Raw genomic sequence first — 15,941 nt, 5'->3', positions numbered from 1 at the left:
TTTGGAAGGAGAGTCATGGTCCGCATTTACAGCATGTCAAGAACCTATGAGACTTTCAAGGGGCTCTGCCACATTCTTGCTGGCCTCATATAAGCCCTAGTCGCCCCCTCCGATTCCAGCAGTTCACGTTTGGCCGGATAAAGTACGAAGCGAGCGCTGTCCTCCGAGCTGGAACTACATCTCGATATCTAGCAACACCACCACTCTCCTCCACGAAGAACGCAACTATGAGAGGTGCTTCCTACTCCCAGAAGACCCTGACGGTCAGCGGGTCCAGCAGGACAAGAGTGCAGAGCCCTTCTCCTTCCCGGTGCCGCGGGTCCTCCTACAATCGTGGCCGGGCTGGCTTCCAGGGGCAAGCTGTGGAGGTGGGCACGGAGATCCACAAGCACCATGCGAACGAGAAGGAGGAGATGCAGGAGCTGAACGTGCGCTTCGCCGGCTACATCGAGAAGGTCCAGGCACTAGAGCAGAGGAACGCCACTCTCAAAGCAGAGCTGGAAGCCCTGCAGGCCCGCTTCAAGGGCGGTCCGGCCGGACTCGGGGAGGAGTACGAGGCCAAGTTCAAGGAGATGAGGGACCTGATCGAGGCACTGACGGCCGAGAAGGGTGCGGCGGATATTGAGAGGGGCTACATCGAGGAGGAGGTGGAGGTCTGGAGACTGAAGCTGGAGGAAGAGCTGGCACTTAAAGGTGAGCTTGAGCAACTCTGGTTTGGCAGTATATCTGAAAAGGGGTTTAGAGATGGAGAGGGAGGGGGGTTCATGGAAGAACCTTTTAGAATCATTTTGCACCAAAAAGTGTCCTGCTATTGTCTCCCACAATCATTATCCAGAGAACCCTAAATCTTGACAAACCCCTTGTCTCCGCAGAGGAGGCCGAGATGATCCTGCGCGAGTTCCGTCAGGACGTGGACAACGCCACACTGCAGAAGGCCGACCTGGAGAAGCAAGTTGAGCAGCTGGTGGCCGAGATAGAATTTCTCAAGAAGCTCCACGACGAGGAAGTCGCCGACCTCCTCAAGCAGATCGAGGAGTCCAAGGTGACCGTGGAGCTGGACTCAGACAGGCCCGACCTGGCTGCGTACCTGCGCAAGATGCGTAGCGAGATCGAGGCCGCGGCTGCCCGCAACGTCCAGGAGGCCGAGAAGTGGTACAAGGGCAAGTTTGACACTCTGAAGGAGCACGCCAGCAAACACGAGAACCAGATGCGGACCATGAAGGATGAGATCACCACCTACCACAACCAAGTGACCGACCTGCAGAACCAGATCGACGGGCTGCGGGCACAGAACGCCGCCCTGGAGCAGCAGCTGGACGACATGGAGCTGGCGCACCTGGACAAGGTGGCCGGGCTGGAGGCCATCATCGCCCAGCTGGAGAGCCAGCTGTGCGAGACCAAGGTGGAGATGGCCAAGTACATGGCTGACTACCAGGAGCTGCTGCACATTAAGCTGAGGCTGGATGCAGAGATCGCCACCTACAGGAAGCTGCTGGAAGGAGAGGAGAAGAGACTGGGAATTACTATCACCGAGAGCTTCGCAGGTGAGGATTCCACAGCACAGTTGTAGATCTGTTCATGCAGAATTCCAATGCATTGAATATTCGACTAATGCTTTCCTCTGCACTGTTACAGAGGCAAGAACCACATCCGTGTCCGCTGAGGGATCTGCCTAATGAACGAACCCCTCCCAAACCACCACCACCACCATCCCTGAGGATGCCCCTACTGCTCCTGCACCCACATCTGGCTACACTCTGGTTAACTAGGCCTTCCAGAAACACAGAACTGTCCCTGTCAAAATGTCCTGTAACATACCTAATGTGAATGTCACTGAATTCTTCTTAATAAAGCTTGACCCATGTGCAGTTCTGTCTCTTTCATTTAGAGCAGTGGCTTTTAATTAAAAAAATAAGTCGAAAATGGGGATACACTCCCACAATGCTGAATGGGCGGGGCTACACTGCTGCATGCTGAATGTTACGTTCTGAAGCACCTAATTTGAAGGCTACCTACATAGGCACTTCATGAGACAAAGCTCCATTAACAGGAAATGACACCAGGAGTTGTATCCAGGGAATATCATAAAACATCTAGTCGCCACGCAATTACTGACTTAAGCTCCACCCCGATGAACCAAATAGCTCCCAAATAGCTGGCAGTGACTCCGACAATGGCCAAACTGTTCTAGCCAGATGGCCGGGTCAGAGGATCTCCAAAACAGCAAGGCTAGTCAGGTGCTCCAGGTCAGTGGATGTGGGTAACTAAGGAGTCTAAGGAGGAGCAGTAGTGACAGAAATGCTAATGTGGCCTTTGTTGCCCATGCTAACCCCTGTCCACGGTCAATAGCACCCAAAACGTGCACCCAAACATCTGGGTCTGAGGAGTCTGGGTTTCTGCCACATCACTTGAGTGACCAGGTACGTGTACACTGTTTACCTAACGGATCCGTGGTGGATCCACCTTGAAACTGACTGGTGGTAAAGGATCTGATGCCAATGCCTTGGTGCCAGGCACCACAGGTCACCGAGCTGCGAGCTGTTAAATTAGTAGAAGCATGACTCACCAATTTTTTGTCCATGTGTTATTTTATGTCCAAACATTGGTCATTTACAATACCTTCACAAACAGCTTTTTCAGTTCAGAGAATATCAAAACATCAACTTAAAATTTCTGCAGAAATTCCCTGCATCATTTAAGTCATTCAGAGTGAGATTGGTGTGAAAAAGGCTTTTAAAATCACATATCATAAAAGAAAGGAAGAGGGATACATGTCCCTATTTTACCATCATTATTCCATATTAAAACCCCAGAATCCAGTGCAGGTTCACTGGTGGGTTTAGATATGATATAAAATAGCTACATGTCATGACTACCCCTGGTTCCCATCACCACCACCACTGTGAAAGAATTCAAAGCTGATATGTTTTTCTACGATGAACCATTTCACACCAAACCCACTCTGAACCGACCATCTCAAGCTCTGAATTTTGCAGAGAATTTTTACACAGGGGTGGAGTTGCTCTGTAAAATGCATCCCCTTTGGCCGAACACAACAGACAGCTCTAGCAATCGGCAGCTGCATCAGTCCATGAAGTCCAGCGGCTGTTCAGTGACACCGCCAGCACTACAACCCCCGATCAATGGTGATCTGTCCGACATCACTTCCTCTTCCTCCTCTTCAGGGCCTTCCACTCTCCTTCCTGCGTGGCCAGACTGCCGTAAAGCTCCTTCACCTTCCTCTTCCTCTCCGCGTCCCTGACACACACAAGCAAAAAACACAACATTCACCCTCTGGTGCCACAACATGATCCTGATGAAGATTCAGGACTGGCAGAGCTATATTGCATCTCTTTCAGAATGAAGCCCTGGATGAAAAAAAACTTCTTAGCTGCTGTGTGCTAAACAGGCAGTGAGTACAAACTGGTTTCCCACGGTTTGGGCATGGGAGGACAGAAAAGGCCTTGAAACGTGGGAGGGTTAAAAAAGCCCCAGTTCAAGCCAAGTTACTAACCTGATGACTAACCTGCTCCCTCTGAGCAAGATGTTTCAAACAAAAGGCTCGATTTAAAGGTTGAATTGAAAGTAGTGTCCACGCTATTTACTAGGGGCAAAATTGATGACACTGCAGCCTGCCTGGACGTTTTACCAGCTGTATTGGTCAATACACACTTTTTAAATATATATAATATGCATGTTGTTGTTGTTGTTTTTTACTATACATATACAGCTATATTGTTGTGTGTAGACTGAACAGTATTCTAAATTGAGAATATCCATGTAAAGGCAAACATAGTCTGGGATTAGGCCCAACCACTATCAAGGAAACCGACCCTTGCTGCGAAAACGGCGCTGTTCCAGCCCAATCAAGCTACTACTCTATGTAACATGTTTGTGATCTGCTTATATTTCTTTTTTTTTCTTCTTTTTTTTTTAAGTGCTTAGCTTTAATATTAGCTGCGAGCTCCTGTTCAACTGTGATTCAAACACAAATGGGAAATTGTCTGATTATGGAGCTCCAACACTGCGGCAAAAACAAAGGATCCAGCTCAACTGTCTTTCACCTTCCAGGCAGGTTCCTAGGTTGTTACTGAGTGATCAACGTTTTCACTAGGTGGATACAACGGGGTTGTTAAAAGTGTTGCTAGATGTTTACTGTGGTGCTGCCATGATATCCCACACCTAGTTTTTTTTTTTTTTTTTAAGTTTCTCTCTTCAGGGACCCTTTTAGATTATGCATCTTGACCACATACAGGCATACAAAATGCATGCTCACAGTCTGCCTTCGCAATCTCCACCAACCTGCTCATGATGTCGGAGAGTTTGGCCTGAGCCAGGAAGCGTGTGTCCTTTCTAAGCTCCCTCAGTGCCCCCTTAAACTCCTTCTTATACTTGTGTTTGAGCCTCTCTCTCTCCTTCTCCTCCTTGGTGTTGCCTCGCTTCTTCCCGTAGTCCAGCCTAATAAATAAATAAAATCACAAAAATGAGAAACAGAGGCACGCTCACACTTGCTGCACTACAGGAGAAAACAATATGTTTATAGTGTAGGGTAACCAGAGTGTGTGTGTGTGTGTGTTCGTTCTGAGGGCATTGTCACTCACACTTCCACTATTTTCGGCTGCAGCATTTTCAGTGGAATGGGCTTCTTCTTGTCAAACACTAGGGGTGCATGCTGGGAAGGGGTTTCTGGTATGGCCTCCAGTATCTCTTGGTGCAGCTCCTGCAGAGACACAAGCAGGCAACCCACTAGACACGCAGAATCAAACATGATAGACCCTGACAATACCTATAACTAGCTTTTAGCCATAAAAAAACACAAACACAAGCTGAGATCTTGAATGAGGAAGCCTTGTCCATCTCTTAGCTTTAGAATTGCGATGCATTCACGCTATGCTGCGTTTAAGCTTTAATAACTTTAAAAAAAGGCTTAAGGTCAACATATCGAATTCTGGGAGTTAACACAATATAGTATAATACAGTATTAGAGCATTCAGGTGCAATTTCGAAAGCTTTTGGTGGTCAAAAAGTCAAAAATAAATAAAGTATACGTTAAAAGAAAATCTATAACAACAACGCATTTCCTGAAGGAAACGCAGAAGGACAGCTCAACTTCCAGCCAGTTGCTAGGATGTCACTACATGATCACCAGGGTAAAACTATAGGTGGCTCGCTAGGTGGTCGCTTTTACTATGGTGTCCCAGTTGGTTGCTAGGGCACTGCTACGGTAACCCAAAAGGTTGCTATGGTGTTGGTAAGTGGATGGTAGGCGATTGCTAGGAATTTGCTATAGCTGTTATGGGGTATATAGAGAGTTTCTGTAGTCCCAGGTGGTTGCAATGGCCTGAGTGGATGCAGCCGGAGACTTACCTGCAGGGCTGAAGGGTAGCTCTGAACAGGGAGGTGATTGGCTAGAAGGGTCTGGATGGGCTGGAAGATCTGATCATAAGAGGGGAGGTCTCTGTAGAGGGCCGTGCATCTCTTCACCAGGTCCAGACAAGTATCCAGCACTGACAGTCTGAAACACAGGGAGCCTCAATATTGACTCAATATTATCTGATTATGGAAAACATTAAAATCACGGACATTTCAGATCTAGCAGCGAACAGTCAGTTCTTGATGGATATGACAGCAGGGAAAAGAGGCAAGCATAAGAACAATGAGAGACTCAGCAAGGTGTTCAGGGTATCCAGGGATCAGAACCGACCAAAAGTGCTCCAAGAATGCACTACCAGTACATGGGTACCCAAGGCTTGTTGATGTGACCCATGTAGGTCCCACCTTGCAATGCCATTAAAATATCTGCTGCCAAAGTCTGGGTGCCAAAAAACATGGGACAGCTTCAGGGGTCATGCACAGTCTATGCCTCAACATTCCAAGTGGGCCCCAAATGGTTTTACTGTCGTCATGGAGAACCACACAGCTTTGCCAACAGACCTTCATAGCAGTGAAGCGTATGGGGCCGCATCCACCAGGCTACTACGTTTCAGTGCTGGGATGCCAGACACATCCAAGTAATGATTACTGATGGTTACTTTTGCTTCCCAAACATCATTTGTTTGACTGTATTGCCAGAGAACTTGCTTCTCAGCACCTTAAAATTTGAAGCAGCCCCCACCGACCAATTGCAGGCTACCAGAGCGACGCTGAAAGTTTTTGGCTAGCCATGTGCAAAAAAAAAAAAAAAAGAAGCAAGCAGCTAACAGAGATAAAAGTCCAGTCGTGGTCAGTGAAGGACTGTCTCTGAGGTGGGACCTCAGCAGGGTGTTGTTGGACTCCACTGCAGGAAAATCACAGCAGGGTGATAATTAGCGCTGCTTTGACGATCTTCACACAGTCTCTCTCACTCTCTCTCGCACACACGCACGCACGCACACACACACACACACACGCGCAGTAAGCCCCAGAAGAATCTCCACAATTTGGCTATGAGTATTCATCAGAGTGTGAAGGATAACACACCCCAAGATTGCTTAGTGAATCATTAGTGTTTCAAATGGATTTAGTGATTCATTAGTGTTTCACAAAATCAGTCTAAAAGGCTAATGAATCACTAAATCAATCTGAAACACCACAAATTCAATTAAAATAAATCACTATATTAAAACAAAACATTTGTGTTTCAGACTGACTCAGCAATTCACTAGTGTTTCAGACTGACTCAGCGATTCACTAGTGTTTCAGACCGTTTTAGTTTAATTTAGTGGTTCATTTGCATTTCAGGTGGTGATCCATTAGTGTTCTGGGTCCATTTAGAGATTCATTTGTATTTTTGGATAATGCAGTAGTGTTTAGATGGATTTAGGGATTCACTAGTGTTTCAGATGGTGATTCATTTGCGTTTAAAAAAAAGTAAAGGAAAAGGTGCACATATTTGTCACTGTACAGTGTACACTGTACAGCGAAATGTGTCCTCCGCATTTAACCCATCTGTGGTAGTGAACACACACACACACACACACACACACACACACACACACACACACACACACACACACACACACACACACACACACACACACACACACACTAGTGAACTAGGGGCAGTGAGTACACACACACCCAGAGCGGTGGGCAGCCAACTCCAGCGCCCGGGGAGCAGAGAGGGTAAAGGGCCTTGCTCAAGGGCCCAACAGTGGCAGCTTGCCGAGCCCGGGAATCGAACCCACAACCCTGTTATCAATAGCCCGGTGCTCTAAGAATGCGCTCACTATGAATCACTCTATATTAAACTATTTTAGTGATTCATGAAATAGCCCGGTGCTCTAAGAATGCGCTCACTATGAATCACTCTATATTAAACTATTTTAGTGATTCATGAATGTTTTAGACTGATTCCGTGACAGTGACTTAGTATACGGTTGATGCAGTGATTTTTTTTTTACGTTTTAAATGGAGTTGGACATGCGTTTAAGGCTGCATGTTCCCTTTTATTTTAGAGCTTGATGTTGACCTCACACTGTCTCCACACCACCGCACACACTTAACAAAGCAATGCCAAATCTGGGTTTTTGGAGCCCTTTTTGGTAGCAGTAAGTAATTGCGTGTCACTTACAGAAGATCATTTTCCAATTAAACCAGTGAAATTATACTGTTTGTAATGTAACGTACAAGTGATCAGTATTTATTAAGAACTAATAATTTCCCTAGGAAAGCATATTGTTTATCACAATATGATAAAATGGTCACATGGCCAAGCTCTACTTCTGCCTTATTGCCCTACTACGTCCAGTCTGGGGTCGTTGCAATCCCCACCCTAATCTCACAACCTCATGTTTGTTTGGCCACCTTTCATGCCATTAGGCCGCTGATCTCCTTTTACATCAGTGTGTACATAGTCAGTCTTCTGGCTCTGCCGTATAGGTGTATGGATATACACACCTGTAGTGGTCTCTCTGCAGGTCTGTGCTGGCTGTAACTCCTTGAACAGATGTTAGGGAGATGGGTTTCCTGCTCCAGCTGTTTGAAGACTCCACGTCACACAGAAGCAGCAGCTTGCTGGCTTTACCCTGCTGCCTGAACGGTGACACCACGCAGTACCCTAAACACACAACCCCCAAAATGCAATAAGTAAAATACCACAAACACATTATGTTAAACAAACAACAAAACCCGATTATTTATCATTTATTAATGAGAGTGCCCCCTACACTTCCTGTTGCATGTTACAGTCTGTCAGAATGAGGGTGTGGTTTATAAAGCATTACAGAACATCCCCAGCACTACTGAAGCATGTTGCAGTCTGTCAGAAGGACTGTGTGGATTATACGAACCCTGTAGAGCATTACAGAGCGCCCCCTACACTTCCTTTAGCGTGTTACAGTCTGTCAGAACGAGTAAGTGGACAGAGCATTGAAGTGTCCCATACACTTCCTGTAGCATGGTACAGTCAATCAGAAGGCCTGTGTGGATTATATAAACACTGTAGAGCATTATAGAGCACCCCTATGCTTCATGCGCATTAAGAGTCTGTCAGAGAAGCGTCCCCTGCTCTTCCTATAATGCGTTAACCCGTTCAGAATGACGAAGTTGGTTTAGAGGTATGAAAGGAAAAGCCCTTCGACTATTTCCACAGCCTGTGCTACAACACTGAGACTGCTGGCCACACAAATACACACCCAAACTGACAGGCCGTTGATTTATTTGTAGCTTCGTAATTAAGCCTTCAGGCACTCGCAGCTCTTTAGCCACGCTTCAGCGCTACAACACGAGAAACCCACCCACACAAATTTACACAACACAGCGTAAACTGCACAATACAAATTGTTGACTGGAGTTGTTGGGGAGGTGTACCTGTGCTGGTGTTAGCTGGTACAGCCAGGTGCAGGAGCCCCAGCAGGAAGTTAATGAGCTCGGGAAGGAAACGATGCGAGAGGGACACAAACTCCACAGCCAGACAGCACAGCACCAACCCAGCAGACACGCTCTCCAGAGACGCTACGGGACACTAAAAGGGGGGGGGGGCAGAGAAGCATTTTAACACATACACTCCTCCGGGCACGCTTACAGGCACTTCGAGTCATGGCTGGAAAAGTGCAGAATCACATAATGAACTCAGGGTTGCTGAAACTGGCATCAGCAAACAAGCTCAGAGAATCTCAAGAAGCAGTGGAAGGACTCAGCAAATCCTGCAATTTTACATCTCCAAAACAGACAGATCTCTACACCTACCTTGGTGAGGGCCTGGCTGATGTAAACGAAGGCGGGGGTGGTTACAGGATGCCGGAAATCCGAGGTAGGAAACAGCAGAGCAGCGATCTTCAAGTAAATCAGCTACAAAAAAATAAAAAATAAAAAAAAAACAGTAGTACACACGCTTACTTTAATCCTCAAACCCCAAATAACAACCAACCCCTGTTTGTTACCTTAAGTCACACACTGTACACAACCCTGATTCTAGTACAAAATTAACAACAAATTCCCTCAACACTAAGCAGGTGGGAGCAGCCTATCGGGGGGCTGAGGAGGGTACAAACTGTATGGGAGGGTCGGGCCGAGGAGGGTATGAACTGTAAGGAAAGGGTTGGAACGAGCAGGGTATAAACTATAAGGGGATGGTTTGAACTGAAGGGAAGGGACAGGATGAACTGTAGGGAAGGGCCGGGCCAAGTAGAATACAAACTGTAAGGGGAAGGTCGGGGCGAGGACGGTACTAACTGTAAGGGGAGGGTCGGGCCGAGGAGGGTACGAACTGTAAGAGGAGGGTCGGGCCGAGGAGGGTACGAACTGTAGGGAAGGGTCGGGCCGAAGAGGGTACTAACTGTAAGGGGAAGGGTCGGGCCGAGGAGGGTATGAACTGTAAGGGGAAGGTCAGGGCCGAGGAGGGTATGAACTGTAGGGAAGGGTCGGGCCAAATAGAATACAAACTGTAAGGGGAGAGTCGGGCCGAGGAGGGTACTACCTGAAAAGGGAGGGTCGGGCCGAGGGGGGTATGAACAGTAGGGAAGGGTCGGGCCAAGGAGGGTAAAAACTGTTACATGAGGGTCGGGCCGAGGAGGGTATAAACCGTAAGGGGAGGGGAGGGCCGAGGAGGGTATAAACCGTAAGGGGAGGGGAGGGCCGAGGAGGGTATGAACAGTAGGGAAGAGCTTTGTAAAGAGGGCGGCGAAATTAAGAGCTTGGTCGGGAAGAGGAGGGTCTGAACTGTAGGTGGTCGGGACAAGGAGCTTGTAAACTGGAGGGGTTGTGACGTGTGACATAATGAGCGAGCATGGGAGAGTCCATACCATATCCAAGCCTGGAAATGCAGCACGACCTTTGACCTCTACAGCCTCCTCCATGCTGTGACCGCTGTCGCTAAGTAACGTCTGCATCACCTTACATGCTGCTGCAGGAAAGAGCTGGCAGAGGGAGTATACCTGCCTGAGAGAGAGAGAGAGAGAAATAAGGCACAGCAGTACGTTAAAGCCTTGCAGCTGAACGACGGGACTAAGAGCTGTACAGCGACACGTACGGGATGAGCGTGTTGACTGTGAGGAGCTCCGGGGGGCTCTGGGTGGCAAGCTCCCCCACATACTCCAACAGGAACCCAAACAACTTCTGTGAGAGCGAGAAGAAGGGAACAAAAAATGATGAGGTCACAGGGCATCATCAACTGGACAACTTCTTGGTTAAAAGAAGTCAGACAGCAGAAAGTGGTCACCTCTAATTTGGCCTTGTTGCCCACGGCTAGGCTTGGGTGGTTGCACTTCTGTATTCGCTCCACTATGAGGCGCTGTTGGTCAGCGGAGTGACCGAGCAGCAGCGCTTTCAGATCACTACAGCTTTCAGGGGCTGGAATGACCACACACACACACATAACCACACAAAGTTAATCTGGCTCCTCAGGACCCCCAAATAAAGACCTTCCCATAGCCTAGTGAATGCCTGCTGTATTTCAGAAGTACTGAAGTAGTGTATATATATTTATATTTCATATATATTTTATATTTATTTATTATTATTTAGATATTGTCCCAAAATAAATGAAAGATTAGTTCATGATTTTGGGTCCCAGAAAGGTCCTGAATGTTCTCTCTCTGTACCTTTGAAGGTGTACGGCAGCTCCTCTTTGGCCGCCTGCTGCACAGCTCGCCGTTCTGCCTCACTTAGAGCTGGTTTAGCTGGGGCTGCCTTCTCTTCACCTTCATCACCCTCCTCATCCTCGTCTCCGCTGCCCTGCTCCGAGTCCAGGTCAGAGTGATCGTCCTTGTCTTCAGCATCATCATCGTCGTCGTCGTCGTCATCATCATCATCATCTTCCTCATCAACGTCACTACCATCACCACCTTCCTCCTCCTCTTCAGCATCATCATTATCTTCATCCTCCTCATTCTTCTTCTCTTCTTCCTCCTCTTCGCCTCCATCCACGTTCCACTTTCCATCCTAAAGACACAGCACAGAGAGTGTGAGGTTTAGACCCTCTAAAGCTTTAGATCCTAGTAACACCACCACCCACTCCGGGGCAGGTGGGGGTTCAAGTTCCCAGCCGGGTCAGCACACCACACTATACCAATAAGGGTCATTGGGCAACATCCACATTCCTCCAAAATATGATAAAAAAAAAAAAAAAGACATCCTGATTTATTTAAATATTATTTTTTATATGAATATATATATATATATATATATATATATATATATATATATATATATAAAAACCCACATATGGACAAAAGTTTTGGGACACCTGCTGTTTCATTGTTTCTTCCAAAATCAAGGGTATTAAAGTGTCGCTCACTACTCCACCTCACTCCCCAAAACATGACAAAAGTATTGAGACACACCTCAATCAACAAATTACAAATTCAGGTGTATAACTCTGTCATATTGCCACATGTGTATAAGACAACAACAACCACCTAACCATGCAGTCTGACCTGATAGGAGAGGGTTTTGCGGTCGTCTTTGTCCAGGATAAAGCCGTCGTTCAGGTCGTCGGCCGACAGGTGGCTCGGTTTCTTGGCAGATTTCTCCTCCACATCTCCCAGCATCCTCCTTAACCTGTCCGCCTGCAGGAACAGCCTCAGCTAATCAGCCCCCACTCTCCATCCCAGCACACACATTACTGTCCTTTACTGGAATTTCTAAACTTTGACCGCCCTGCCTCACCATTAAAGCCCCTCCCACACTTCCATGTTTACAAAGGAATTTAACGGTAATTCACGTTCACGTACCTCCAGTTTCTGCAGGCGCTCTCTCTCCTCTCTCGCCACCTCCTCCGGGGTCTTCATCCTCTCAGACGGCCGAGCCTTCATCTCAAACCCCAGCTCACGCACCATCACATCGTAATCATCCATCTGCACGCAAACACACGCGCACACGGTAATGCAATCAAACGTAATCAACCAATTTAATCAAAAGTACGTGCAGGAACCTTTCGTGCGGTACATCAAACACGGCCAAAAATAGCTGGCTAAACGTCTTACTGAGGACCGTACGGTAACTAACTCAGCTAGTGCAGTCAGTTTCAATTAGCAAACTTTTCCAACTGTAGTTACCTGATAACGATAAAATCTATACTACCTTACCTTTCTGACTGAAGAAATATATAGCAATAGCTTAAACGTCTCCATCTGGAAAATAGCTACACTGGCTAATGTTTGACTAATATATTGTTGACTGGCTAATAACAGCTCACTGCGCTAACTGAAAACAGCCAACAACAGCTCGCTGCGCTAACTGAAAATAGCTACCCCAGCTAACTTCTCTAGTCATTTTCATTTCAAGTTAGCTAGCTAGGGTAGCCATTTTTAGTTAGCAGATTAAGCTAGCAAGCTAACTTCTCAAACTAAGATTAGCTACACTGGCTAACTTCCCTAAATGAAAATAGCTAAGCTAGCTCTAACTGAAAACAGCTCATTCCTGCTGCTAAGAAGCTCAGGAAACTAAAATGCACATATTTTATATACAGAGTAGAAGTGCACAGCGCCACCTAGCGTCCCAAGTTATATATAAATATATAAAGGAATAGAGTGGCACCATTTTAATGAGAAATAAACACATATTTGCACAGATTTAATGAACATTTTCAGGTCTCAGGTGTCATGGTCTCACTCTCTCCTCCTCACCTTCGGTTTGTCAGGCTCTTCCTTGCGTTCTGATTTGGGGGTTTTGTGGGCCAGCAGGCTCTGGACAGTCTTCCAATACTGATCCAGTTTCTCCGTCATCTCCTGCGACTCCTCCTTCTGGGTCTGACGTTCTCTCTGAACACAGACAAGAAAAACATGATTTACAGTCACTGTTTAAATACAGAACAGAAACAGTCCAACATTACTAGCAAGACCACATTACTTTATTTCAGCTTTTTTAATTACATTTGAATATAACTGATTAAATTCACATTAACTTATAAATATTTTTTCCATGTATTTTTCCGCTTCTGTTTTTATTTTATTTGTTTGTTTCAACATCAGTCAAAAAAACAACAACTGTATTTTAAAAACATAGACACTGCTGGACTTTCAAAATATACTGGTTCACTTTACCAGTCTGTAAAGTCTTTATTTGGAAACTAAATGGTAAACCAGCCTTTATTTCGCTAATAAAAATTCTGACAAAGAATTTTGTTGGCAACAAAAACGAGACAAGAAACTTAAACGAAACCCCCCACTTTTCACCAACGAATAAAAACTAAGAACAAGCCGTACCACAGTTTTTGCAAAATCTGCCTTCAGTCACAGTGAAAGCACAGTGTATGTACACACTGCACTGTATCTGTTTAATTAGCCAAATGTCAAATCAGTGAAATTAAGCATTTTAAAAAGTAATAAAAAAAAAAAAATTGGATGCAAACATCTTAAATGTAAAAATTCTTAAGCTATTGTGCACTATTTTTTACTACTAAACATGATCTTTGAAAAAAAATTAGTGACAAAATTGACAAAAATCTGACGACATCTAACAATAACTAAGTTACTAACATGCGACCAACACATTTTAGTCAAAAGACTAAGAGCAATTGGACTCAGAGTGGTGCAGCAAACTAAGGTCCCGACACAGTGACCCGAGGGATGCTGGTTAGGTCGCTGTGCGTCCGCTAGCCAATGCATCAGAACTGGGTACCCGGAGCTTTCCTCAGAGCGCGTTGGTTGCCCGGTGCCGCTGCAAAACTACGTTAACCTAACCTGCCAGAGGGAACGCTGCGGTAAACACGGGCGGCTCTGAACTCACAACAACCAGCTCTTACATATCTCTGCCCAATTCAGCTGACCGCAGTTTAGCACCGCCCACTCACACTGCTCCCCATATTGTTCCCCATGAGTTCTCAGGTGTGTTTCGGCTCGGGGCGCTTTTTGTTTCGCTCAGTTTTAAAGACACAGTAAGGGAAACTGCCTGTGTAATTCTTTGTTTAAATGAAATTAAAGACCAGAAAAACATAAGATGCCGGAACGTCGTTCAAGTGTCCCCAAACTTTTGACCGCAATAGGTGTGGGTGCGTGTGTCATGGGGAGGGATGTTCACCTTCTCCTGTTTGGATTTGAGAATGAGCTCCTCGATGAGCTCCTGCCGCGACCTGGGTTTCAGCATCTCCTCTTCGTCGCCGTCCTCTCCGACCTTCTTCCTCAGCAGCCCTCCTCCTCCTCCGAAGTGTGCGGCGGTGAGCTCAGCTGCAGAGCCACAGACATACTTTGGTCTCCTCATGATGTAACAGCTGGGCCGCAGGGACCTCCACACACTTCACTTTAGTGCTGGACGGTCTCATGGACCGGTGCACAGCGAAATGTTGGACGGCTAGCAAGCAAACGTTAACTCACCGGAAAGCAGGCCTTTCTCCTCCGAATCACTGTCACTGTCCACCACGTCCGTCATCTTCTCGATCTCAGCCAGAGACTGGCCGTAGTGGGTCAGCTCCTCTTCCTCGTTCAGATTGTAGAGGTCCTTTTTGGTCTGGGTGCGCTGCACAAATCACAAACACTCCCCAACGTGAGCACACAGGTGTGGAGGTGGGGGGGGGATATTTAAACACCACCACAGGGGTCGTAGTGGTCATGGTGGGGGCTCACAATGAAATCCCATCGACAGCCAATGAAATGTAACAATTAGTGTAATTTCAGAAGCCCCTTGCCGAACCGATCAGACCCCTGGCTGTTGGCGCTTACCGGTGTCCTCTGGACGTACCTGCCTCTCCAAAGTGAACCTTTTCAGGATCTTGTCCTCGGGTGCCATCTTGGTGTCATACTCCCCAAAGCGCCGGTCCACAAACTTATTAGCCTTGTTTTTAAGCCTGAACTCCTTAAGAAGCGTGTTCTTCCTCTGAATGTGGGAGACAGAGAGAGAGAGAGAGAGAGAGAGAGAGAGAGAGAGAGAGAGAGAGAGAGATCACTAGAAATCAGTTTCCCTGAGCCTCAGGTCCAGCTCCATAAAAGCACACAGAGAAACCCTTGCGCTCAAACTGGCTTCTTCCGCCCCACCTTGTTGTTGGCTTTGGACCGGGACACGCCAGGCAGCCCCACGTCATGTTTACTCTTCTGGCCGAGGACGTCAAACTTCTTTCTGTTGATCTTCACTTCAAAAGGGTTGTTCTTGATCTGGTTGGACGTCTTGGTCTTGCGCACCTTGTCGGCGAGGCTCTTCTTTTTCGGGGGCTTCCCCATATTACCCTGAAGGCGAGAGACGTACACTTTCATCAGTCAAACGGCATCAATGCAAGCAAACACCCCTTTAAAATGTAGATATTGGGACACTCAAGGCCAGTCAGAGACCTGCCCCAAAGCCACAGCAGTGCTGTTCTGGCTGCCACTGAGAAACATCACAACAACTTGATGCTGCCACCACCATGTTTCACGGTAGGGATGGTATTGACGGTAGCAGCGGTAAGTACATTGTAACTAGTCTAACCAGGTGGGGCGACCAGGTCACTGTTTGTTTGGTTCTTCCACAACAGGGACCAAGGATAAGACTGCAAAATTTGTATTAACTGAACATCATAAAACAACATACACACTATATGGACAAAAGTATTG

General features: G+C 46.7%; 2 protein-coding genes across 2 annotated transcripts in view; one reads left to right on the top strand and one right to left on the bottom strand.

The window, feature by feature from the left end:
* Window positions 1-227: 227 nt before the first annotated feature.
* On the top strand, window positions 228-1,853 carry LOC140538887 (vimentin). The gene is made up of 3 exons (XM_072661421.1): window positions 228-693; window positions 873-1,544; window positions 1,636-1,853. Exons 1-3 carry the CDS (start codon window positions 228-230, stop codon window positions 1,674-1,676), a joined length of 1,179 nt encoding a protein of 392 aa, XP_072517522.1. The 3' UTR covers window positions 1,677-1,853.
* A 716-nt stretch (window positions 1,854-2,569) lies between these two features.
* Window positions 2,570-15,941, bottom strand: part of nop14 (NOP14 nucleolar protein homolog (yeast)) — a 14,122-nt gene continuing 750 nt past the window's right edge. Inside the window, exons 2-19 of the mRNA XM_072661418.1 lie at window positions 15,390-15,578; window positions 15,097-15,231; window positions 14,733-14,874; window positions 14,440-14,585; window positions 13,047-13,181; window positions 12,153-12,275; window positions 11,856-11,987; window positions 11,022-11,361; window positions 10,640-10,770; window positions 10,451-10,536; window positions 10,224-10,359; window positions 9,169-9,270; window positions 8,791-8,944; window positions 7,879-8,038; window positions 5,368-5,515; window positions 4,602-4,720; window positions 4,303-4,458; window positions 2,570-3,258 (exon numbers count right to left, since the gene is read on the bottom strand). Of these exons, the coding sequence (XP_072517519.1) occupies window positions 3,162-3,258; window positions 4,303-4,458; window positions 4,602-4,720; window positions 5,368-5,515; window positions 7,879-8,038; window positions 8,791-8,944; window positions 9,169-9,270; window positions 10,224-10,359; window positions 10,451-10,536; window positions 10,640-10,770; window positions 11,022-11,361; window positions 11,856-11,987; window positions 12,153-12,275; window positions 13,047-13,181; window positions 14,440-14,585; window positions 14,733-14,874; window positions 15,097-15,231; window positions 15,390-15,572 (2,625 nt within the window). The 5' untranslated portion in view covers window positions 15,573-15,578 and the 3' untranslated portion in view covers window positions 2,570-3,161. The remainder of the gene's footprint in view (window positions 3,259-4,302; window positions 4,459-4,601; window positions 4,721-5,367; window positions 5,516-7,878; window positions 8,039-8,790; window positions 8,945-9,168; window positions 9,271-10,223; window positions 10,360-10,450; window positions 10,537-10,639; window positions 10,771-11,021; window positions 11,362-11,855; window positions 11,988-12,152; window positions 12,276-13,046; window positions 13,182-14,439; window positions 14,586-14,732; window positions 14,875-15,096; window positions 15,232-15,389; window positions 15,579-15,941) is intronic.

The sequence above is a fragment of the Salminus brasiliensis genome, chromosome 18 (genome assembly GCF_030463535.1).
Source record: "Salminus brasiliensis chromosome 18, fSalBra1.hap2, whole genome shotgun sequence".
NCBI classification, from domain to species: domain Eukaryota; kingdom Metazoa; phylum Chordata; class Actinopteri; order Characiformes; family Bryconidae; genus Salminus; species Salminus brasiliensis.
Note: the sequence above shows the minus strand (reverse complement) of the source record. Positions and strands in the feature narration are given on the sequence as shown.

Bases quoted from the DNA above. Each gene is read 5' to 3' on its own strand.
- LOC140538887 (XM_072661421.1), top strand. From the start codon at position 228: ATGAGAGGTGCTTCCTACTCCCAGAAGACCCTGACGGTCAGCGGGTCC. The intron at 694-872 runs GTGAGCTTGAGC...TTGTCTCCGCAG, and splicing joins GGAAGAGCTGGCACTTAAAG to AGGAGGCCGAGATGATCCTG. The intron at 1,545-1,635 runs GTGAGGATTCCA...GCACTGTTACAG, and splicing joins TATCACCGAGAGCTTCGCAG to AGGCAAGAACCACATCCGTG.